General features: G+C 29.8%; 1 protein-coding gene across 6 annotated transcripts; it reads right to left on the bottom strand.

Moving 5' to 3' along the window:
- Nucleotides 1-65: 65 nt before the first annotated feature.
- On the bottom strand, nucleotides 66-8,717 carry LOC137813401 (E3 ubiquitin-protein ligase, putative (DUF1644)). 6 transcript variants are annotated; one of them, XM_068615614.1, is made up of 6 exons: nucleotides 8,522-8,712; nucleotides 7,314-7,389; nucleotides 6,993-7,094; nucleotides 1,262-2,264; nucleotides 660-696; nucleotides 66-489 (listed from the first exon to the last, which is right to left on the bottom strand). In XM_068615614.1, exons 4-5 carry the CDS (start codon nucleotides 2,149-2,151, stop codon nucleotides 660-662), a joined length of 927 nt encoding a protein of 308 aa, XP_068471715.1. In that variant the 5' UTR covers nucleotides 2,152-2,264; nucleotides 6,993-7,094; nucleotides 7,314-7,389; nucleotides 8,522-8,712; the 3' UTR covers nucleotides 66-489. The 6 variants fall into 6 exon arrangements, with proteins under 6 accessions (XP_068471715.1, XP_090153165.1, XP_068471718.1 ...); XM_090297039.1 differs by lacking the exon at nucleotides 8,522-8,712 and adding an exon at nucleotides 8,377-8,463; XM_068615617.1 differs by lacking the exon at nucleotides 6,993-7,094 and having other exon boundaries at nucleotides 8,522-8,717.
- Nucleotides 8,718-17,785: the final 9,068 nt, after the last annotated feature.

Here is a 17,785-nt window from a genome sequence, read left to right as displayed (position 1 = left end):
AAACCTTAAAAACTTAGAAGTTGATTTTGTAAGATATTTGAACATAAAGTTGAGGTAAAACCAAATTGAATCCAAACAGAAACCACCTGTATGCATAGTTACAAATGTAAGTTCTCACATTTGGAGTCACATGGGCAATTAGTAAATGGAAATAACAGTGACATAGAAGCTAGCATCTGTGTTATTCTACATATCACAATCAATTTACTATATCCTATATGTACAGCCAAAATAAGATTAAAAAAATTCATTATTCCATAGTTATGCAGCAGAATGCTAGCTAAATCACTGTAGCTGCCTATGAGGAAATTTATAAAAGAAATGAAACTGAGTATGTGACCACAAGCAAGTGTCAGATTTATAGAATCCTCCAGTCACCATATCTCAGGGTAAAAGCAACAGAGGAGCTAAATGTAATCTTTGCATGGCAAATCACAATGTTTGTTCATGTCCCTTGAAGTTTTTGATTTACTTCAATTCACACACTGCCTGTAAACATTGAGTAAATTCACAAGTCATTTAAAGGTAGTGGAACAAAAGCCCTCAGCACCATTGTTGTGCACTTTCAAGACAAGGAAATCTACAATTAGCAGTGTGTTTAAGTCATCAAGAACTTTTAACAATAACAAAAATGATAATCTTGAGCAGTCAAAACATACCTAATTGTCATAAAAGCGAGACCGACGTCTATGGGATCTGTGAATGACAAGATTGAGATGAGGATATGGAAATTCTAATTCAAAGTTCAAACATCAAAAATAAAACACTTAATCTAACACAGTAACCTGTCAAAGAAAGTAGCTTCAAAAACCAACATTGATAAAGAAAAAAGCAGCACCATATCATTCTCCTTTTTAAATACAATAGCAGGTAAAAAACTATCAAAACAACTTGAAATAGCTAAGTAGTACATTAATTTACAACTGCAACATTTGAATGAACCACAAAAACTTATGTTGCTAACAATGCATAAGCTCATGTTTCTTTTTCAATCGGAATATTTTGAGAAAATACACTCCCTTTGCAGTAACGCAAATGAAACACCATTCATTTAGAAAGTTAGATTATTGACATTGGAAGATGGTGACTTGTTTAGAATGTTAAGCTTCAGAAGAATTCGTCTTTAGCAATAGAACACTATTTATCATGGTACCAAAAGAAACATTGAAAAAGTTATGCATGCAAGTCTACCAGAGCCTAAGAACCCAGAAAGTAAAGACATGAGTTGTAAAAGTGAGTAAAGAAAGAAAAGTCTATACACCTGCGATAACCAGCGCTACTCCTTGAAGAACCACTAGTACTGACAAAATCATCATCAGTCTCTTCTATCCTATAATCTGCATACTCCACAGATGCTACAGAACCTTCATCAGAATTTGAAGTATCATAACTTAAACGAGGATTACCCCTTCTTGTGTGACTGACTCTTGCCCTTCTTCTATTTCTTGATCTTCTGAAGTTATCAAAGTACAGAATACACGAGGTCCACCAGTTTCCCTCATCACCAGGGAAGTCCTCAAACTCATCTCTAGCATCGTCATCCCCATACTCAATCACATAATCTCCTAGAACCACCCCTCTGGGAATTTCTGAATGAATAGTACTCAAAACATCTATGATCTCTGATGATTGTTGAAAATTCTCCCAATCAAGTTGGCGGGCAGGATCAACTTTTGATGGACGTGCATGAGGATGTTCAAGCTGAGCATGTTTTTGTAGCTCCATGTAACTTCCCATGAATGAACATTGCACTTCATCACAACAGCGCTTCTTCTCATCAAGATGATCACGAGCTTTATCAACAACAATCCACCCAGAAACCTCACCTCTACACAAGGGGCAAGTCAGATTGCATTGACCATTTGATTCCTTAGCATTGCTATTTTCAGTATTTTCAGCAGAAGCAGTTGTAGACACCAGAGAGGTTGGAGAGGTTGGCACACCGCTTGAATTTTTGAAGCGATCCAAACAATTAGAGTGCAATTGATTTGTGTCACAAACAAAAGCACGACATCCATTATCATAGCATGAACATTGGAGAAGAACACTATTATGTGGAAAATCCAAACATATAGGACAGACTACATCATCCCAGTTTATACTCAATTGAATATCCTCCATGCTTTTTAAACTCACAAGACCCAAAACCATATACAGGTCCCTTATAACAAAACCATATGTTTGCTAGTCAATTACATGCTCCTTATTCTTCAAAATCAAAACATGGAGATGAAAACTTGAAAATCTATCAAGAAAACTGTATCCTGAAAAGAGACAAAAAAAAAAGCAACATAATTTAGAATATATAGCAAAGGTACTTCAAATTTAAACAACATCAAACATTTAAGTGTGCAACTGCAAGCAAACGCATAAAACCAATCAGAACAATGTTTCCATTAAGCATTTTCTCTTACTGGACTAAATGAAGAATATCAACAAAAGAATGTGTTCAACGTGCCTATTAGAAACATTTTAGTATTGTCATCTAGAATATCTTGTAAAGCCGTCTTTTTCTTATCAACCGTTTATATTTCAGATAGCATATTTTCTATATTTATAGATCAGCTGAGAGCTATGAAGCTCGGACATGGCTCCTCGATGTCATCTGTGTTCAACACCAACACATGTCAGACACTTAATTAAAGTGGAAAATTTAGAAATCATTTTTTTGCAACTCCAGCACTTCTTGGAGAAGATCCAACACAGTTCCGACACAATGTTAATGGAGACAAACATGGTGATTTCTTTAAGTTGAAAAGTAAGAAACTTATTGTGTAAGTTTCTATTTCTTCTTTAAACAAAGAAACAGTTTATTTCACATTTACATTTTGCACTTCTTCTTCTCTATTTAAATGTCTCTAGATGAATCTAACATAGAGGATGTCTTTTCAATGATGGTGGTGATCAATAAGGGGGTGAAATGTCTTAATGAATTAGAAGCTCTTTTCACTTTTAGGATTTTAGATGGATGGATTAGATCCATTTTTGTATTAGGAAATAATGTGTTCAGATTTTTATGTTTGACTAACTTTTATATGGATGATTTTAAATATAATCTTAATTGTCAATTTAAATAATTCATATTAATGTGCAATGTGTGTGTGTCACCATATCCCATATCTTGGATAGTATAGGTGTTGCAAGGGACTGCATTATGACCGATGTTCGTGTTTGTGTCCATAATTCATAGGTTGAGAGTGACCTCCCAAGCTTCGTGTTTCTCCAAAATTCCTTATTCTCAACTTGGTAACAGAGTGGGATTGGACCTGCTTTGCCTGTCACTCCCAGCTATCATCGGTCCGCCATCAAGATCTTTGACAACCACCAGATCTAATGTGCCTTGTCAAGCAACACACAACCCTGGTGGTTGCTGAGGCAAAAACCTCTGCATGCACCTCCACAAGCCACCTCTCTTTGGTTCTCAGTCAGGAGTGTGAAGTCCATGCACTACCATCTGGTTAACTGAACAACCTTGTGCCTCTCGTTACAGCTTCTACTTCCTGTTTTAACCCAAATTTTGGGTTTCCAACCTTGTCTTGGAAGTGGGTTGGTGTACGCCCCCCTTTTTTGGCCTTTTTAAGCAATGGAAGAAGTTTGAGTTTCTACTTTATGCATGGGAACTCTTGGAACTTTTAAAATATGCAATTCCTTTTGGCAAAAGGCTATGAGTATCTTTTTCAAATGATATCTAGCACCTCTACGACTCTACCAATAAGGTAGCATCTCTTAAGCAAACAGACCATGATATGACCTCCTTTATTGCAAAAGCTCAAGTTGTTGTTGAAGTGAAGATGTTCCTAGAAACTAATTCATTAGAAGAAATTAAGGAGAAATTGGACAAGTTGTACATGGTGATGATTCTTTGTGCCATGAGTTCAGACTTTGATCACATTCCTAATTAGATTGTGGCTAGTCAAGAAGTTACATCAATAGTGTTTGACAACAAGACTTTTTCGTGTTCCAATTGAATCTTTTGTAATAGTATGCACTCAAGGAAGAGGAAGTCATAGCAATAGGAGGACGTGGTGGTATAGGTGGACATTCTCAATGCTTCTACATTAATATAATGCCAAAGAATAATTTTCTTCTGATTTTTCTTCTCTGAGAAGCTCACAAGGGCATTCTACATCAATTTGTCCACGCACATCATAGCAAACTGCTAGAGCAGAAAAAAAAAATACTTAGTCGTGTACCTTACTGCTTGGTGTTAATGTACATGTCCATCATTGGTGTGAAGTCATCCTTACTGCCTTTTTATATATAAATAGAATGTCGTCTTCGTCTCTTGAATACAAAATTCCTCATTTCATTCTTTTTCCAAATAAACCTTTATTTCATGTTTCACCATATATTTTTGTCTTCAGGGCTCTAGATAAAACTTTTTGCAAGAACCATCAAATGTGTTTTTCTTGGTTATTTTTGTCTACAAAAGGGGTAGTGTTGATATTCTTTGGAAACAAAATAATATTACATGTCAGCTAGTGTCATCTTTGAATAGACTTTTTTTTTTCTTCCATGCAAGATGTTACCTTTGTCCAACAAATCTAACCTCTACTATTGATTGATCACTTCTCCTAAAATTCTCAATCTTGATACAACTCCATGTCATTATCCTACAGATTCCGAGCCTTTACCAACTTCACCACCTCTCATTCCACACCAACGTCAAATACAAGGAGCTGGTCACAGTTTGCATGGTGATTCTACTTCACGTCCTTCCCTATCATCTACCCATACTACAGTTCCAAGTAATAGTGAAGAGTTTCATTGGACAATTGCTCTTCCCAAGACAATTTCTCTTCCCAAGGGTATTCATCTACTCAAAATTCTCACTCTATTTACATCATTTGCCCCCTTCCTATGTTTCTTTTGTTTCCTCTTTCTCTTCATGTAATATTCCAAAAGATATAAATGAAGCACTTGTTCATCCTAGATGACGACAAACCATGATTATTGAAATGCAAGCTCTAGAAAACAATGGCACAAGGGAGTCAATCCCTCTTCCACCTCAAAAACAATTAGGCATTGTTTGCTTCTAGTCATGACCTCTCCGAGAGGATTGACGAACGGGTGCTAAGAGTGTTTGCATCCACTGATTTGGAGGTGCTTACGTGGATGGGAAGCAAAGTGACCTTCATTTTTCATTCTACTCTTATATGAAGGGATTGAAGATGATGTCCACGTAAGACCCAAGCAATATTTACTCACATACCCGGGCTACCTCTAAGACGAGACATTGTCACTGCATGCATGATTTGAACCAAAATCGACTTCAACTCATGTGTTATTCAAGGGAGAATCGATTTCACTTATGTGTTATTCAATGGAGAATTGATTCTCACTCATGTGTTACTCAAGGGAGAATCAATTCTCTCTTATGTGTTATTCAAAGGAAAATCAATTCTCACTAATGTGTTATTCAAGGGAGAATCGATTCTCATACGCTTTTAAAATCGATTTTAATTTTCTTTGTATTGCATGGAGGATCGATTCTCTTGTTAAATATTACATAAATTTATCTAACAAAAATATTTCATTATACTATTAATAACAACATATAATTCTAAATAATGATAATGATAATAATAAAATAAAATTATAAAATAAACAAAACATATATAGTTATATAAAATAAAAAATGTATATAATAATCATTATTATTTTCATAAATTATAATATATTTAATAATATTATTTTGTATTATATTTTTAAAATTTTGAATATTTCAATTATTTATTTTATGTAACAATTTGCAATTTTTACATATATTGATAAATTTCCATCCAAAAATATTGAAAATAATGTTTTAATTACAATAAATAAAACTTAACAAATAAAAAATCATATTTTTTATTTTTAATTAATTATAAAAATAATTTCTTTATGCTTTGATAATATTATTTTATCACAACTTTCAATCTTCCGACAGTTATGTAACTCGTATTTTTTTCAAAAATAATTATTCAACGGTACCAGAAATAATTCTAAAAAAATTAATTAACTCATATCTACACAAAAATATATTATAATTCATTATTAAAATATTTTTTAATAGTAAGGGTAAATTTGTACACTTATATTTTACAGTTTTAAAAAAGTTCTAAATTTCTTCCCAATCATGACATCACTCACAAACTTTAATAAATCATCCTCACAAATCCACTCTAACATCCCTCAATCCAAACAACCTCACAAATTCTCTCTAATCCTCACACATCCACTCCCTCAAATCCCCTCCCCAATCCAAACACACCCTTAAAGTAGGGCCCAATGGTGAAATTGATCACCTTAAGCCTAGATTGATAGTCAAGAGCTATACTTAAATATATGGACTTGATTATGATGATACATTTTCCCTTGTTGCTAAGATCACTATTGTTAGACTCTTCCTTCCTAGAAATGGCAGTCATTCGTCATTAGCATCTCCATCAATTAGATAGAAAAAAAAATGTTTTTCTTCATGGTGACTTAAAGAAGAGAACTATATGGAACAACCTCCTAAGTTTGTTGCTTAAGGGGGGTGGGTTAGTTTATATGTTATGTTGATCTCTCTACGGCCTTAAACAATCCCCACAAGCTTGGTTTGCAAAATTTAATCACGTTGTGTTGATTGTTGGACTAAAGGTAGTGAGGTAAATCAATATCACACTTCTAGTAAATGTGTTTACTTAATTGTGTATGTTAATGATATAGCTATTGCAGGGAATGGTGATGCCAAAATTCCCCTGTTGAAAGACATTTATGCAGCCATTTTTCAAACAAGAGACCTTGGATGCTTGAAATAATTCTTTGGGGGATTGAAATCGCTCAATCAATGGAAGGGATTGTTATTTCCCCATGGAAGTACCTTTGGATGTCATGGAAGAGACAAGCTTGACTAATTTCCAGCTGAATTGATAGCCCTATGGACCCTAATCATAAATTAATGGCAAAACAAGGAGAACCTTTATAAATACAATGAGATATAAAGACTTGTTGAAAAGCTCATTTACCTCACAATTACTAGACCTGATTTTGCTGTTGGAATTTTTAGTCAATTCATGCTAGCCCCTCATGTTGACCACTAGAATATTGTAATTCACATCCCTTGGTGACTGAGAAGACCCAAGGACAAGGATTATTGTAAGAAGATAAAGAAAGTAACCGAATTTTTGGGTACTGTGATGCTCATTGGGGAAGGTCTCCAACAGATAGGTTCCACTACTAGGTATTGTATATAAGAAACATAATAATGTTGTTTGATCTAGTGCTAAAGCTAGATATAGGGCAATGGTTTCAATCACAAGTAAACTTCTGTGGATCAAACAACTTACCCAAGAACTGAAATTGTGACAATCAACAAATGAAGTTGTATAGTGACAATCAAAATGCCCTTCACATCCTCTAATCCTGTGTACCATGAAATAACCAAACACATAGAAGTTAGTTGTCATTTTGTTTGAGAGAAGTTGTTGTTCAAAGAAATTAATACTGAATTTATCAGCTCCAATGATCAAGTTGCAAATGTGCTTGCTAAGTCTTTAAGGGGCCTCAAATGAAGTTCATATGTTCCAAGTTTGGTACATACAATACAATATGTATGCTCTAGTTTGAGGGGAGTGTTAGAAAATGTTTATTCTTGTCTTCTAGAATATTTTCTTGTAAAGCTGGTTTTTTTATGTATCTGTCAACCATATAGGGTCCTAGGGTGTGGTTTTCTTATCAACCTTTTCATATTTCAAATTGCATATTTTCATATTAATAGATCGGCTGAGAGTAATCTCTCAAACTTCATTTTTCTCCAAAACTACTAATTCTCAACTGTGCCCTGTTAAAAAACCTGAACCTATTCAGTCTAAAGATAATAATATGATTACATATTCCTCTAAGTTCCTCAGAGAAATTAGTACAAAATCAAAATTCAGAGATCAAGTGCCCTAATACTAACTGATTGACCAATAAACTGATATACAGATACAATCCAGAAGCCAGAGAACAGTATCATTTTAAGAGATCATAACCAGTGAAAGAAATTCCATAAACAATACTTCATCCAAATCTGAAATTTTAGGGAAATAACAAAAGAAGAACACCTGTCAACACATAAAACAGCACAAAATCCACCTACAAAATGATCCCATACTGATACTAAAACACATAATTACCAGATAACAAAGCAGGTGATGCAGATGGATAAAAAAAATAAATCCACCAAACAAATACAATGAATTAAAGAACTCATACAAAAACCATCCAACATCCATTTTTTCTGAATAAAAATAAAATAGACAGCTAAATTCCATTATTATTCCTATTATCGTACACAAAGGACCAAGTTGACCAATCCGAAATAATAAGTATCCCAAAGGGATGGAAAAAAAATGGTGAAACACAAACCTGAGGAAGACATAAATTGAAGCGGACCCAGCAAATAATCAAATACCCATAAAAGAAGAAACAAAAAAGTGACAAACTTTGAGACAACAGTGATCAAAGTACATTGAAAAAACAGGGTCCAAGGGGAAAGGGAAGGCCACCAAACCTTAAACACGAGAATTGATAACAGAACAGAGAAACCTCGTACGAAGGGATTGGATTGGATTGGTGTTTGAGTTCCAAGTGTTGTTGTTGCGATCTTTGGTGCAAATGGGGATGCCAGTTTCAGCACTAGTGTGAAAAGGTACGCGCTTTCTCTCTCTCCTCTCACCCTTCAAACTACACTCTCTCAATTTCTTCTCTTTTATACTAACATTACACCATTTAATAAAACAAATAATTAAATAGTTTTTTATTTTTAAAATAATTAAATAACTTTTTATAATAAAAATATAAATATGCATGTATAAAAGTCTGTATTATTAATCGAATATTATATAAAGAGATACTTACGATACTTTTATATATAATATTGGACAAAAAAATTCAATAAACACAAAATAAAAAGATGTTTTGACTATTTTTTTCAAAATTTATATTACCAACAAATAAAATTTATTGTTCATATCATTGTAATTCTTTGAAAAATTAAAAATTGTTGTGGAATCAGCAAATTATTATTTTTAATTAAATAAAAAATTTAAAACTTGTATATTTTCGATTCATGCACTATCTAGCCTGTATTTTATAAGTAAAATTTATATATTTATCGTCATTAATAAATCTTAGAATTGTTATTATAGATTGCTACAAATTATTTATGTATATAAAATATGACTTGTTTAATTTTTAAAGCTAAGTACAACATATTGATTAAAAATAATTTAAATTTTAATATAAATATAAATTAAGGTTATTTTATTAATTATTAAACTTAATAATCTTTTAATTATATATTATTCTGAGTATTGACTTTTCAATTCAACATAAAAAAGTACTTTTAATTTTAAAGATCATTTACATTTATTTCTATTCATTACAAAATTAATCATTGACTTCTTTGCTTTACCTCTTTCAAAAAAAAATTAATAGGTTACTTGACTACTTTCAATAGAATGTTTAATTAATAAAATATAATTCGTGTCATAAATATAATTTTGGATTACTTAAATTAAAAAGAGTTTAGATAAATAAATATTTTAGTTGGTTAAATGATGAATTTATTTCAAGAGCTTGAGTTGCAGTCAACCCTTTATATATATAAAAAAAAAAACGAATTGCTTAGATTTCTTTTATGTCTATAAGAAAAATTATAAATTATTGAAAAAATAATAATATTATTACTTAGAATTCTTCTTATATGAATTTAATAATAAATTCTTATAAGAATATTTTGATGTAAGCTAAAAGATCTTAAATAAAATAATGAGTTTCATCACTAGTAAAACACTTTTTAATGTTAATAAAATGTAATAAATCATAAAAATAAATAAAATTTGTTGAATATTGAAAATTTAAAATTTAAATTTAAATTTATTAAAATCTAGGTCTTAAAATATTGTAACAGTATGAAACTCACGTAAAATAAACTGACATAATATGACTCTCGTGTTTGAAATGGCTAACAAGTTTGAGTGTTTGTATAATTTAAATATTTATCCCAAATCAATTAAGAACTAACATGTGTTTTATTTTTTTAAAAATATTTATGAATAAATTAATTTTTTTATATGACATATTATATATTACTATTTTTTATTAGTTATATCCCAGTTCTAAAATGGTATTAACTAAACAGTTAAAAACTTAAAAAATATTGAAGATCATAAATTGAAAAAAAAATTAAACACATTACAAGAAGTATAAACAAAATACATCCATATTTCAGTGAAGACTAAAAATGCTTTTTATAATTGTTATTACTATTGCTAAAAGTGATTTTTTAAACTAAAATTACTTATATATTATTTTATAATAACTATATCAATAGATAAATTGGAAATTTTGTCAGTTTATATATTGACGGTAAAAAATAAAATATTTAATTATAGAACTTTGATTAATAATTGCAGATTTAATATAAAAACAAGATTTGATAAATAGTACTTAAGTAAACTTTAATGTTCTTCTTTCAACATTAATTTCTTCATAGCATTTTTTAATCGGATTTGAAATATTCTTTAGGTGTTGGAATTGGATTTGAATCTTAATCTAATGATTCCTTTTATACCTAATAAAAGCATTAATATTTTATGCAAATGAAAATTCTTTCGTAATCAAATAGTCAAAGTCAAACTTTTTTTTATTTATTTTAAACATACTTGATAATCACGACAAAAATACGGTTCCATGAATACGATTTACGAACAAAATTATCAACGTCATTCAATAAAAGAAATACAATTTTTTTATTAAAAAAATGTCATTTTTAACTGAAGTTTTATTTTGATTGATTAAGTTTTAAGTATTTTAAAATTTATATATTTTTAATAATTTTTATTAAAAAATTGTTTTATTAAATATTAACAATATTTTGTATTTTGGTCAAAGTATTATATTGTTTAATTTTATTATTAATGGGATAAGGTAGTTATTATTTTTTATTTAATGTCTCCAACGATTCAATTATTTTGCATCTTATCTTTTGAATCTAGTTCAACTCATTAGTCAACTAGTTCTTGAAGAAAGAATCAAGTTAACCGACAAGTTAAAAGAGATAAGAAAAGAAGTAAGAAAGTAAACTAATTAATAATACAATTTGCAAAATTCTAGCTCACCAAGTGGTTAGTGCTCGCGTGAGTAGGTTGGTTCTTGTGTTGGGTGGTGATAGTGACACGATTTGTTGCACATTTGAAGGAAGACCCTTGTCCTACTCTTGTTCAATGTTGCCTTCATGTGGTTTGGATTGTGCAGTGTTTGGCTGACTGTAAATTTTTCATGTACTGGGAGTTCTTTAAGCGGCTAGGGTTGTTTTTCTCCCTAATGTTGTGGAATGGGTTCTCATTTTCAAATTTCTTAGAGATGTCTCAAGGACTAAGGTTTCTCTTCACAAGCCAAGTCATCTTATGCAACTTAAGCACAAATGAAGACTTTTGCACAAGCCTTGAATAATGTTTGTGGTATCCGTCTTTCACAATTGTCTTCTCCTTGCATTAAGGAAGATTTGATATTTATTCAAATTAACAAAGGGTTGTTTCTCGCAGGTCTTGAAGACTGTAAAAATCACCTTCATGGAAGAATAGTACTATCCAAAGGTAAAAATCACTCCACATGGACGTGTGCAAAAAGTTGGATCTTACTTGGAAATCTCTGAGATCTTGAAAAGTTATTCCTCTAGGAAAATGGTTTTATGAATTATTTTCTTCTTCTTTTGAAGACATGAGAAGAGTCCTAGCAATGGGGTCTTGGAATCTCAATTCGGGTATCTGGAGAGTCTTTGCTTGGACCAAAGACTTTGTGCCATCTTCCATGAAGCTCACCAAAGCTCAATGTTGGGCCAGGATTCGTGGTCATTCGATGGAATATTGGCAACCAAAACCAATTTTCTCTATAGCGAGAGAGATTAGTACTCATCTTTCTCTCGATAACTGTACCATGAATAAATCAAGAGATTTTTTTTCGTAAAGTGTTGGTTGATATTGATATGATATCTGCTTTGCCTTATCAAATTTTAGTGGAAAAACCTGATTTTGCTTTTATTACAAATATTGAATTTGAGAAGGTGCCTCCATTTTGCTCTCCATGCAAAAACTATAAGATATGATATTTCTAAATGCAAATGACATATTGACAACCTTAATAACAGAGTCAAACTGCCTACTATTTTTTCCAAATATGTTGTTGTACGGTATAAACATATGATTCACCAGACCAAAAAAACTAATGATGTCCCTTACAAGAAAGTAGTTGGTGTCACATAGAAATAGAATTAAGCGATAGAGGTACAAATATAAGATGTACATATTCATAATCCAAGGGTGGTGTAAGTTGAGGGAGCTACTATTGATCTTGATACCCTTGTTGAAGTTGTTGTTAGCCAAGTGGAGGTTGGATCTCTTGTTGGTCAAAAGTTTAAGAAATCTGCTGAAGAATTATCTGTTGTTGATAATGTATATGTTGTTGTAGTTGTTGATATAAGGGCTAGTTCAAGATCTCCGAATGATATTCTTGTTGATATTCCCTCTTTGGAGAATGTCCATAAATCGGATTATTTGCTACACACAAAAAAAGACTCCTTACCTCCTGAAAATTTTGGTGTTTTAGATGGATTCTTTCATCTCAAATTTGCAACTAATCCAACAAGTCCTAAATTTGTTTTTGTCAAATGGGTTACTTTTAAATTTGTTCTCACAATTTGACCTTGCAAAATTGTTTTAAATCTCTTTTAGGTGAAGAACAAGAGGATCAATATTCATGATCGCTCATCTTGGCAATAAATATTGTAATACTCCAAAAATACATCTAACTATTACAATACAAGTTCTACATGTTTCTACACAAGCTTGGAGTTTTCCAAAACATTCCTAATACATGATTAGGACTTATAGAAATACAAATATTTAAAATTCATAGCTCAAAACAAAACTCTAAAGTCTTCCATGCTCTTTTGCGCATGTATGATCATCTACTCGTGTACATAGTACAATCATCGCAGTTCACAAAACAACAAAAAAGGTAAGGGTAAACTGGTGAAAATAAAATTTTATAATATACAAAATTAAATCAAAAGAGCAAACCAAATTACATGGATCAATTTCTCAATTATTCATTCTTCTTCAAATCCCAACATAAAACAATCACATGGATCTCACATGGATCTACACATCCAGGATATTCAACAAACAAAATAACAATTGACACCTTCCGAATGGCTCATATTAAGTAAGTCCTACCTGAGACTAACACCTGATCCAATATTCAAGACTTAGATTAACAGTGAATCCAAGAGAAAGGATCATGGTAAGTTCAATACAACTCAAGTCGTGCATCTCATATGTTACGGTGTGCATCAACTCCCCTATCAGTTTCTCACCACCTGATATCTTAGTTTATGTGACTTAGATCATCAGTAAAGCTAGGAGATCTTTGTTACCACGTAAGCATCAATTCTTAATACACAAACAAACATCACTCCATAAATTATATCAAATGTATAAATTTAATTCCATACAATTTTCATCATACACTATAATTGAAAATGCAATCCACAACATTCAGAAGCCTATTTAACATGACAAAAAAAATAACACTTAAATATTAAACCATCAAAATCTAATATGTATACAAGTTTAAACAATATATAAACAAAGGACATCCATACAAGATAATTTGAATATTGGGAGCACATCCCCTCCACATCCATATCTTCTAGTCTGTGGTACTATTGAAAACTAAAGTTAGCTTCTATTACCTGAAATTCCTTATTTTGGTGGAAATTCTACCTCAAACAAGAGAACCTCCAAAATTTAGGAACTTCGAACAAGTTATTCAAACATTACCAAATTTTAGTATGAGCTTAATCAAGTTAAGAGGAATTTTTTTTTAATTAACCTCATTAAAATTGATGATTAAATCATAGAGAAAATAGAGATTAAGGGTTCTTTAGAGAAAAAAAATGAAACTATTCTATTTGAAAATTTATAACAATCAAAACATTAAATTCTTGTGAAAGGAGTCAATAACCAACAAACTTTCATTTAAAATGAAAAATCATACTCTCTTAGTGTAAATTCAGAAAAATAAAAACTTTAATATTCTTTTATAAAAATTATATTTTTTCAATCTAAAAGTTATTTAATGTGCAAAACAAAATTTCATAAATTAATGTTTCATTACGTCAATTTGTAAAATTGAGTTTGTAAAATAAACTGTTTTATAACATCTTTTTGAATTAAGATTAATATTAAATGTAAAATGGTCCTCTAAAATCATTATTTTACTCTGAAAAGGCAAACTAGCCGTCTTTGTTGACTGAGTTATAAGGTAGATGTTTTAAGTAATATTATCTCTCTAAATACTCTTTTAAACTTTATGTTAATAAAGTCATCTTTCTCTTTTTATTATAATAATATATTGTTTTGAAGTATCATGCTTCTTTTCTATAGGTCTCTTATTTTATTGTTTATTGTATTATATCAGCAATTTTTCATCAAATTTTCTTTAACTATTTTGGCTCGTAAATAATAAATATTATAATTTTTTTCTCATTCAACTATTAACTTATAACTTTAAATTATTACAATTATTCATATCGAAATTTATTAAAATTTAAGAATTTCTAAGAATAATTACAAGAGGATGAAATAATTTGTATTTAGTTATACTTTTTAATAAAAAATACATTATGTTAATTTTAATTTATATAAAATAGGATTTTTTTTTTCTCTGTGGGTCAAGAAAAAATGTATATTTAAATTGACATTAATATCACTCTAAATATTAATAGTTAAAACTTTGATTAATTTAGATACCAATTTATAAACTATTTTATAAATTTTTATTAATAATAAAAATATTTTATATATTAATAATTTGTTTAGTGTCTAAAATAATATCTAATTAAGATAATATAATATTTTTTTATTTTTAGACTTAATTGATATTTAATATTTTTTTTTTAGATATGTGAAAAGTTATCCTTTTAGTCTCTTATTTATACATATAAAAAGAGAAACCAACATGGTGAATAATTAGCAAAGTTGGGTTATTTTCTATATTTATCAGTTTAGTTTATGATTACTTTTTACAAAATTATCTTTACTAGAATATCACATTTGTAATTATTATTTTTTTCTTATATAAAAAACTTAAACTCGAATTCTTATTTAAGATACTAAATTCAGTACACGTGTTTTTAATTTCTTTTAAATATTCAAAGACTAGGATTAATCATTTTGAAAAAAAAATCATTTTTTCTCCAACTGATTCTAAAAGAAGAAAATTACTTCCTCTACCCAATTTTTATGTATAAAAATGTTCTTAAATAAAAGAGGTACAAATCAAAGCATATTCTAAATTTCCTTTTCCATAACACGTTTTCATATCAGGATTTTTGGAATATTTTTTTGAATTTCAAGATTATTTTTTTAAAATAAATTTTGAAATTTGTTTTTTATAAAAAAAAAAAATTGAATTTATTTTTCCATAGTAAAATTTCGAGTTTCCAATTCTATTACAAAATTCCATTTCTAGGACATACAAAATCTATTCCAAATTTCTTTTTTCAAAATGTATTTTTGAATTCCAAATTCAATTCTAAAATTAATGTAAATTTTGAAAATTTAAAAGAGAATCGGGTGCCATCACAATTTTTAAGGTGCATACAGAATTTACCTTAAATGAAATATACCATTTTATTTCCAGTAAGCGATATCCAAACCATATTTTTAGAGTCAATTAATACACTTGAAAAAAACATTTAAAATTAAAAGAACCAAAAACAGACAGAAAATAAAATAAAAAAAAGCAGAAGTAAACTTAAAAAAATTAGAAAGTAAAAAATATATTTTACTTAGAGCATTGCTTCTTGGCATCTCTTGCGTGACAGCATAGACATGTCCATACCTACCTCAGTTTTCAGTTAGTTTTTTTTTTGTCTCTCTCTCTTTGTGGTCATGTCCTCCTTTTATAAAAATAAAATAAAGTTCGAAATTTTATAGGTGTGCACTTTTGACTTTTTTAATTAAAATTAGAATTTTATTGTAGTAATTTTGCATTGACTTTTTTATTATGTGTTTGATTTGGTGTAAGCAAAGGAAAAGGAGACATAAGATGAAATGTAATTTTTTTTACACAATATGAAATATAATTTTTATTATTTAGGTATAATTATCTTATTCGTTCTAGGGTCAATATTAAATTTAGTAAACTGGTTTTTAGACAAATCAATTTGGTTTTTATGTTTTTTAAAATATATTCAAATTGGTCAGTTCTATTAAGTCGCATCTTACAGCGTCAAATGTTGCTTATGTGGTGAGAAAAGTGGGATTGAGAGATGTGAGGTGTCAAGTGGTGATGTCCCTTAAGGTCGTAATCCCTGCATCGTCGCCAGCAGCATCTTCTCCCACCGTTGTGGCTTCTGCTCCAGCGATCAAGACACCGTTTGGTACGACTTAATAGAAAGAACCATTTTGAGTATATTTTAAAAAAAAACATAGGGACCAAATTGATTTTTTTAAAATTCACTCTACTAAATTGAATATTAACCCTAAATGTAAGGACGGATAAGATAATTGTACCTATTATTTATTTGAAAATACAAAAGAACATATGCAGAATCTACAAAAATTATTCACAAATCATCACAAAATTAAGGGAGGAAACACTTATATATTAACCAATTACACACGAAAAAAATTTGTTTTATACAATTAGCTTACGTATTAATGCTTAATTTTACACACTTAAATTTTATAATTAAAAAATGTCATTGAATATATAAATTATATTTCAAAATTACCGTATTACGCATGACCGACAATATTCTAGAAGTGACGATAAAGAACTATTTGAGAAGGTCAACCAAATACATCTTGAAAATCCAGATCAAATCATTGTTTAAGAAATACAATTAACATAACTAAGGTTTATAGAATGTTTATCTAACACAAAGATTGACTCAATAATTTGTATCAAAATTGGGTCCACCAGTACTGAGGTTTGTTTGATCCTATGAATATATGAATGAACACTAAAAAAAATCATCAAATTGAAACCAATTTTAGAAACAAAAAGTAATTAGTTGTTATAGTGACTAAATTAGAGACCATTTTAGGGACTAAATAAATTTTTTATTTCTAAATTAGTTTCTATTATTGTTAAATGGTTTCTAAATTGGTATCTAATTAGCAACCAAGGTTTTTGCTACCAAATTTAGAAACTAAATATTGGTAGTTAATTATATACCAATTTAAAAACTATTTAACAATAATAGAAACTAATTTAGAAACCAATTTTTTTTTTCTAAAATGGTCTCTAATTTAGTTACTATTGCAACTAATTATTTTGGTCTCTAAAAATTAGTTTCTATTTGATGATTTTCTTGTAGTGGAATGATAGAAGTATGTATTTAATAACATTTATAGTTTCAACTACCGAATATCGAATACTAATTTGAACGTTGAAAGACCTTTTGCAAGTACCCTCTCAAGTTTCAGTCGAGACCCGCCTATGACCAAGAGTCTGAGTCCTAGAATATAAAGGATGAGACATTTTCAACCCATACAAGAACAGTTACAATTTAAATGTTTTCTCATTTTTAATTTAACAATTTTGGTTCTTCTATTTTTTTAAAACCATGTGATTTTGGTTCATTACTTAACTAATCATCCTATATAGGGCCTAAACATTACATGTAACCAGCTTAACAATTGAATATTTTCTCTCGGTCGCGCTTTCCTCTTTTCCTTTCTCGTGTTTGGTACTCAGCTCT

The sequence above is a fragment of the Phaseolus vulgaris genome, chromosome 1 (genome assembly GCF_051622355.1).
Source record: "Phaseolus vulgaris cultivar YP4 chromosome 1, ASM5162235v1, whole genome shotgun sequence".
NCBI lineage: Eukaryota > Viridiplantae > Streptophyta > Magnoliopsida > Fabales > Fabaceae > Phaseolus > Phaseolus vulgaris.
The sequence above is the reverse complement of the archived record's forward strand: the minus strand, read 5'-3'. Positions and strand labels throughout refer to the sequence as shown.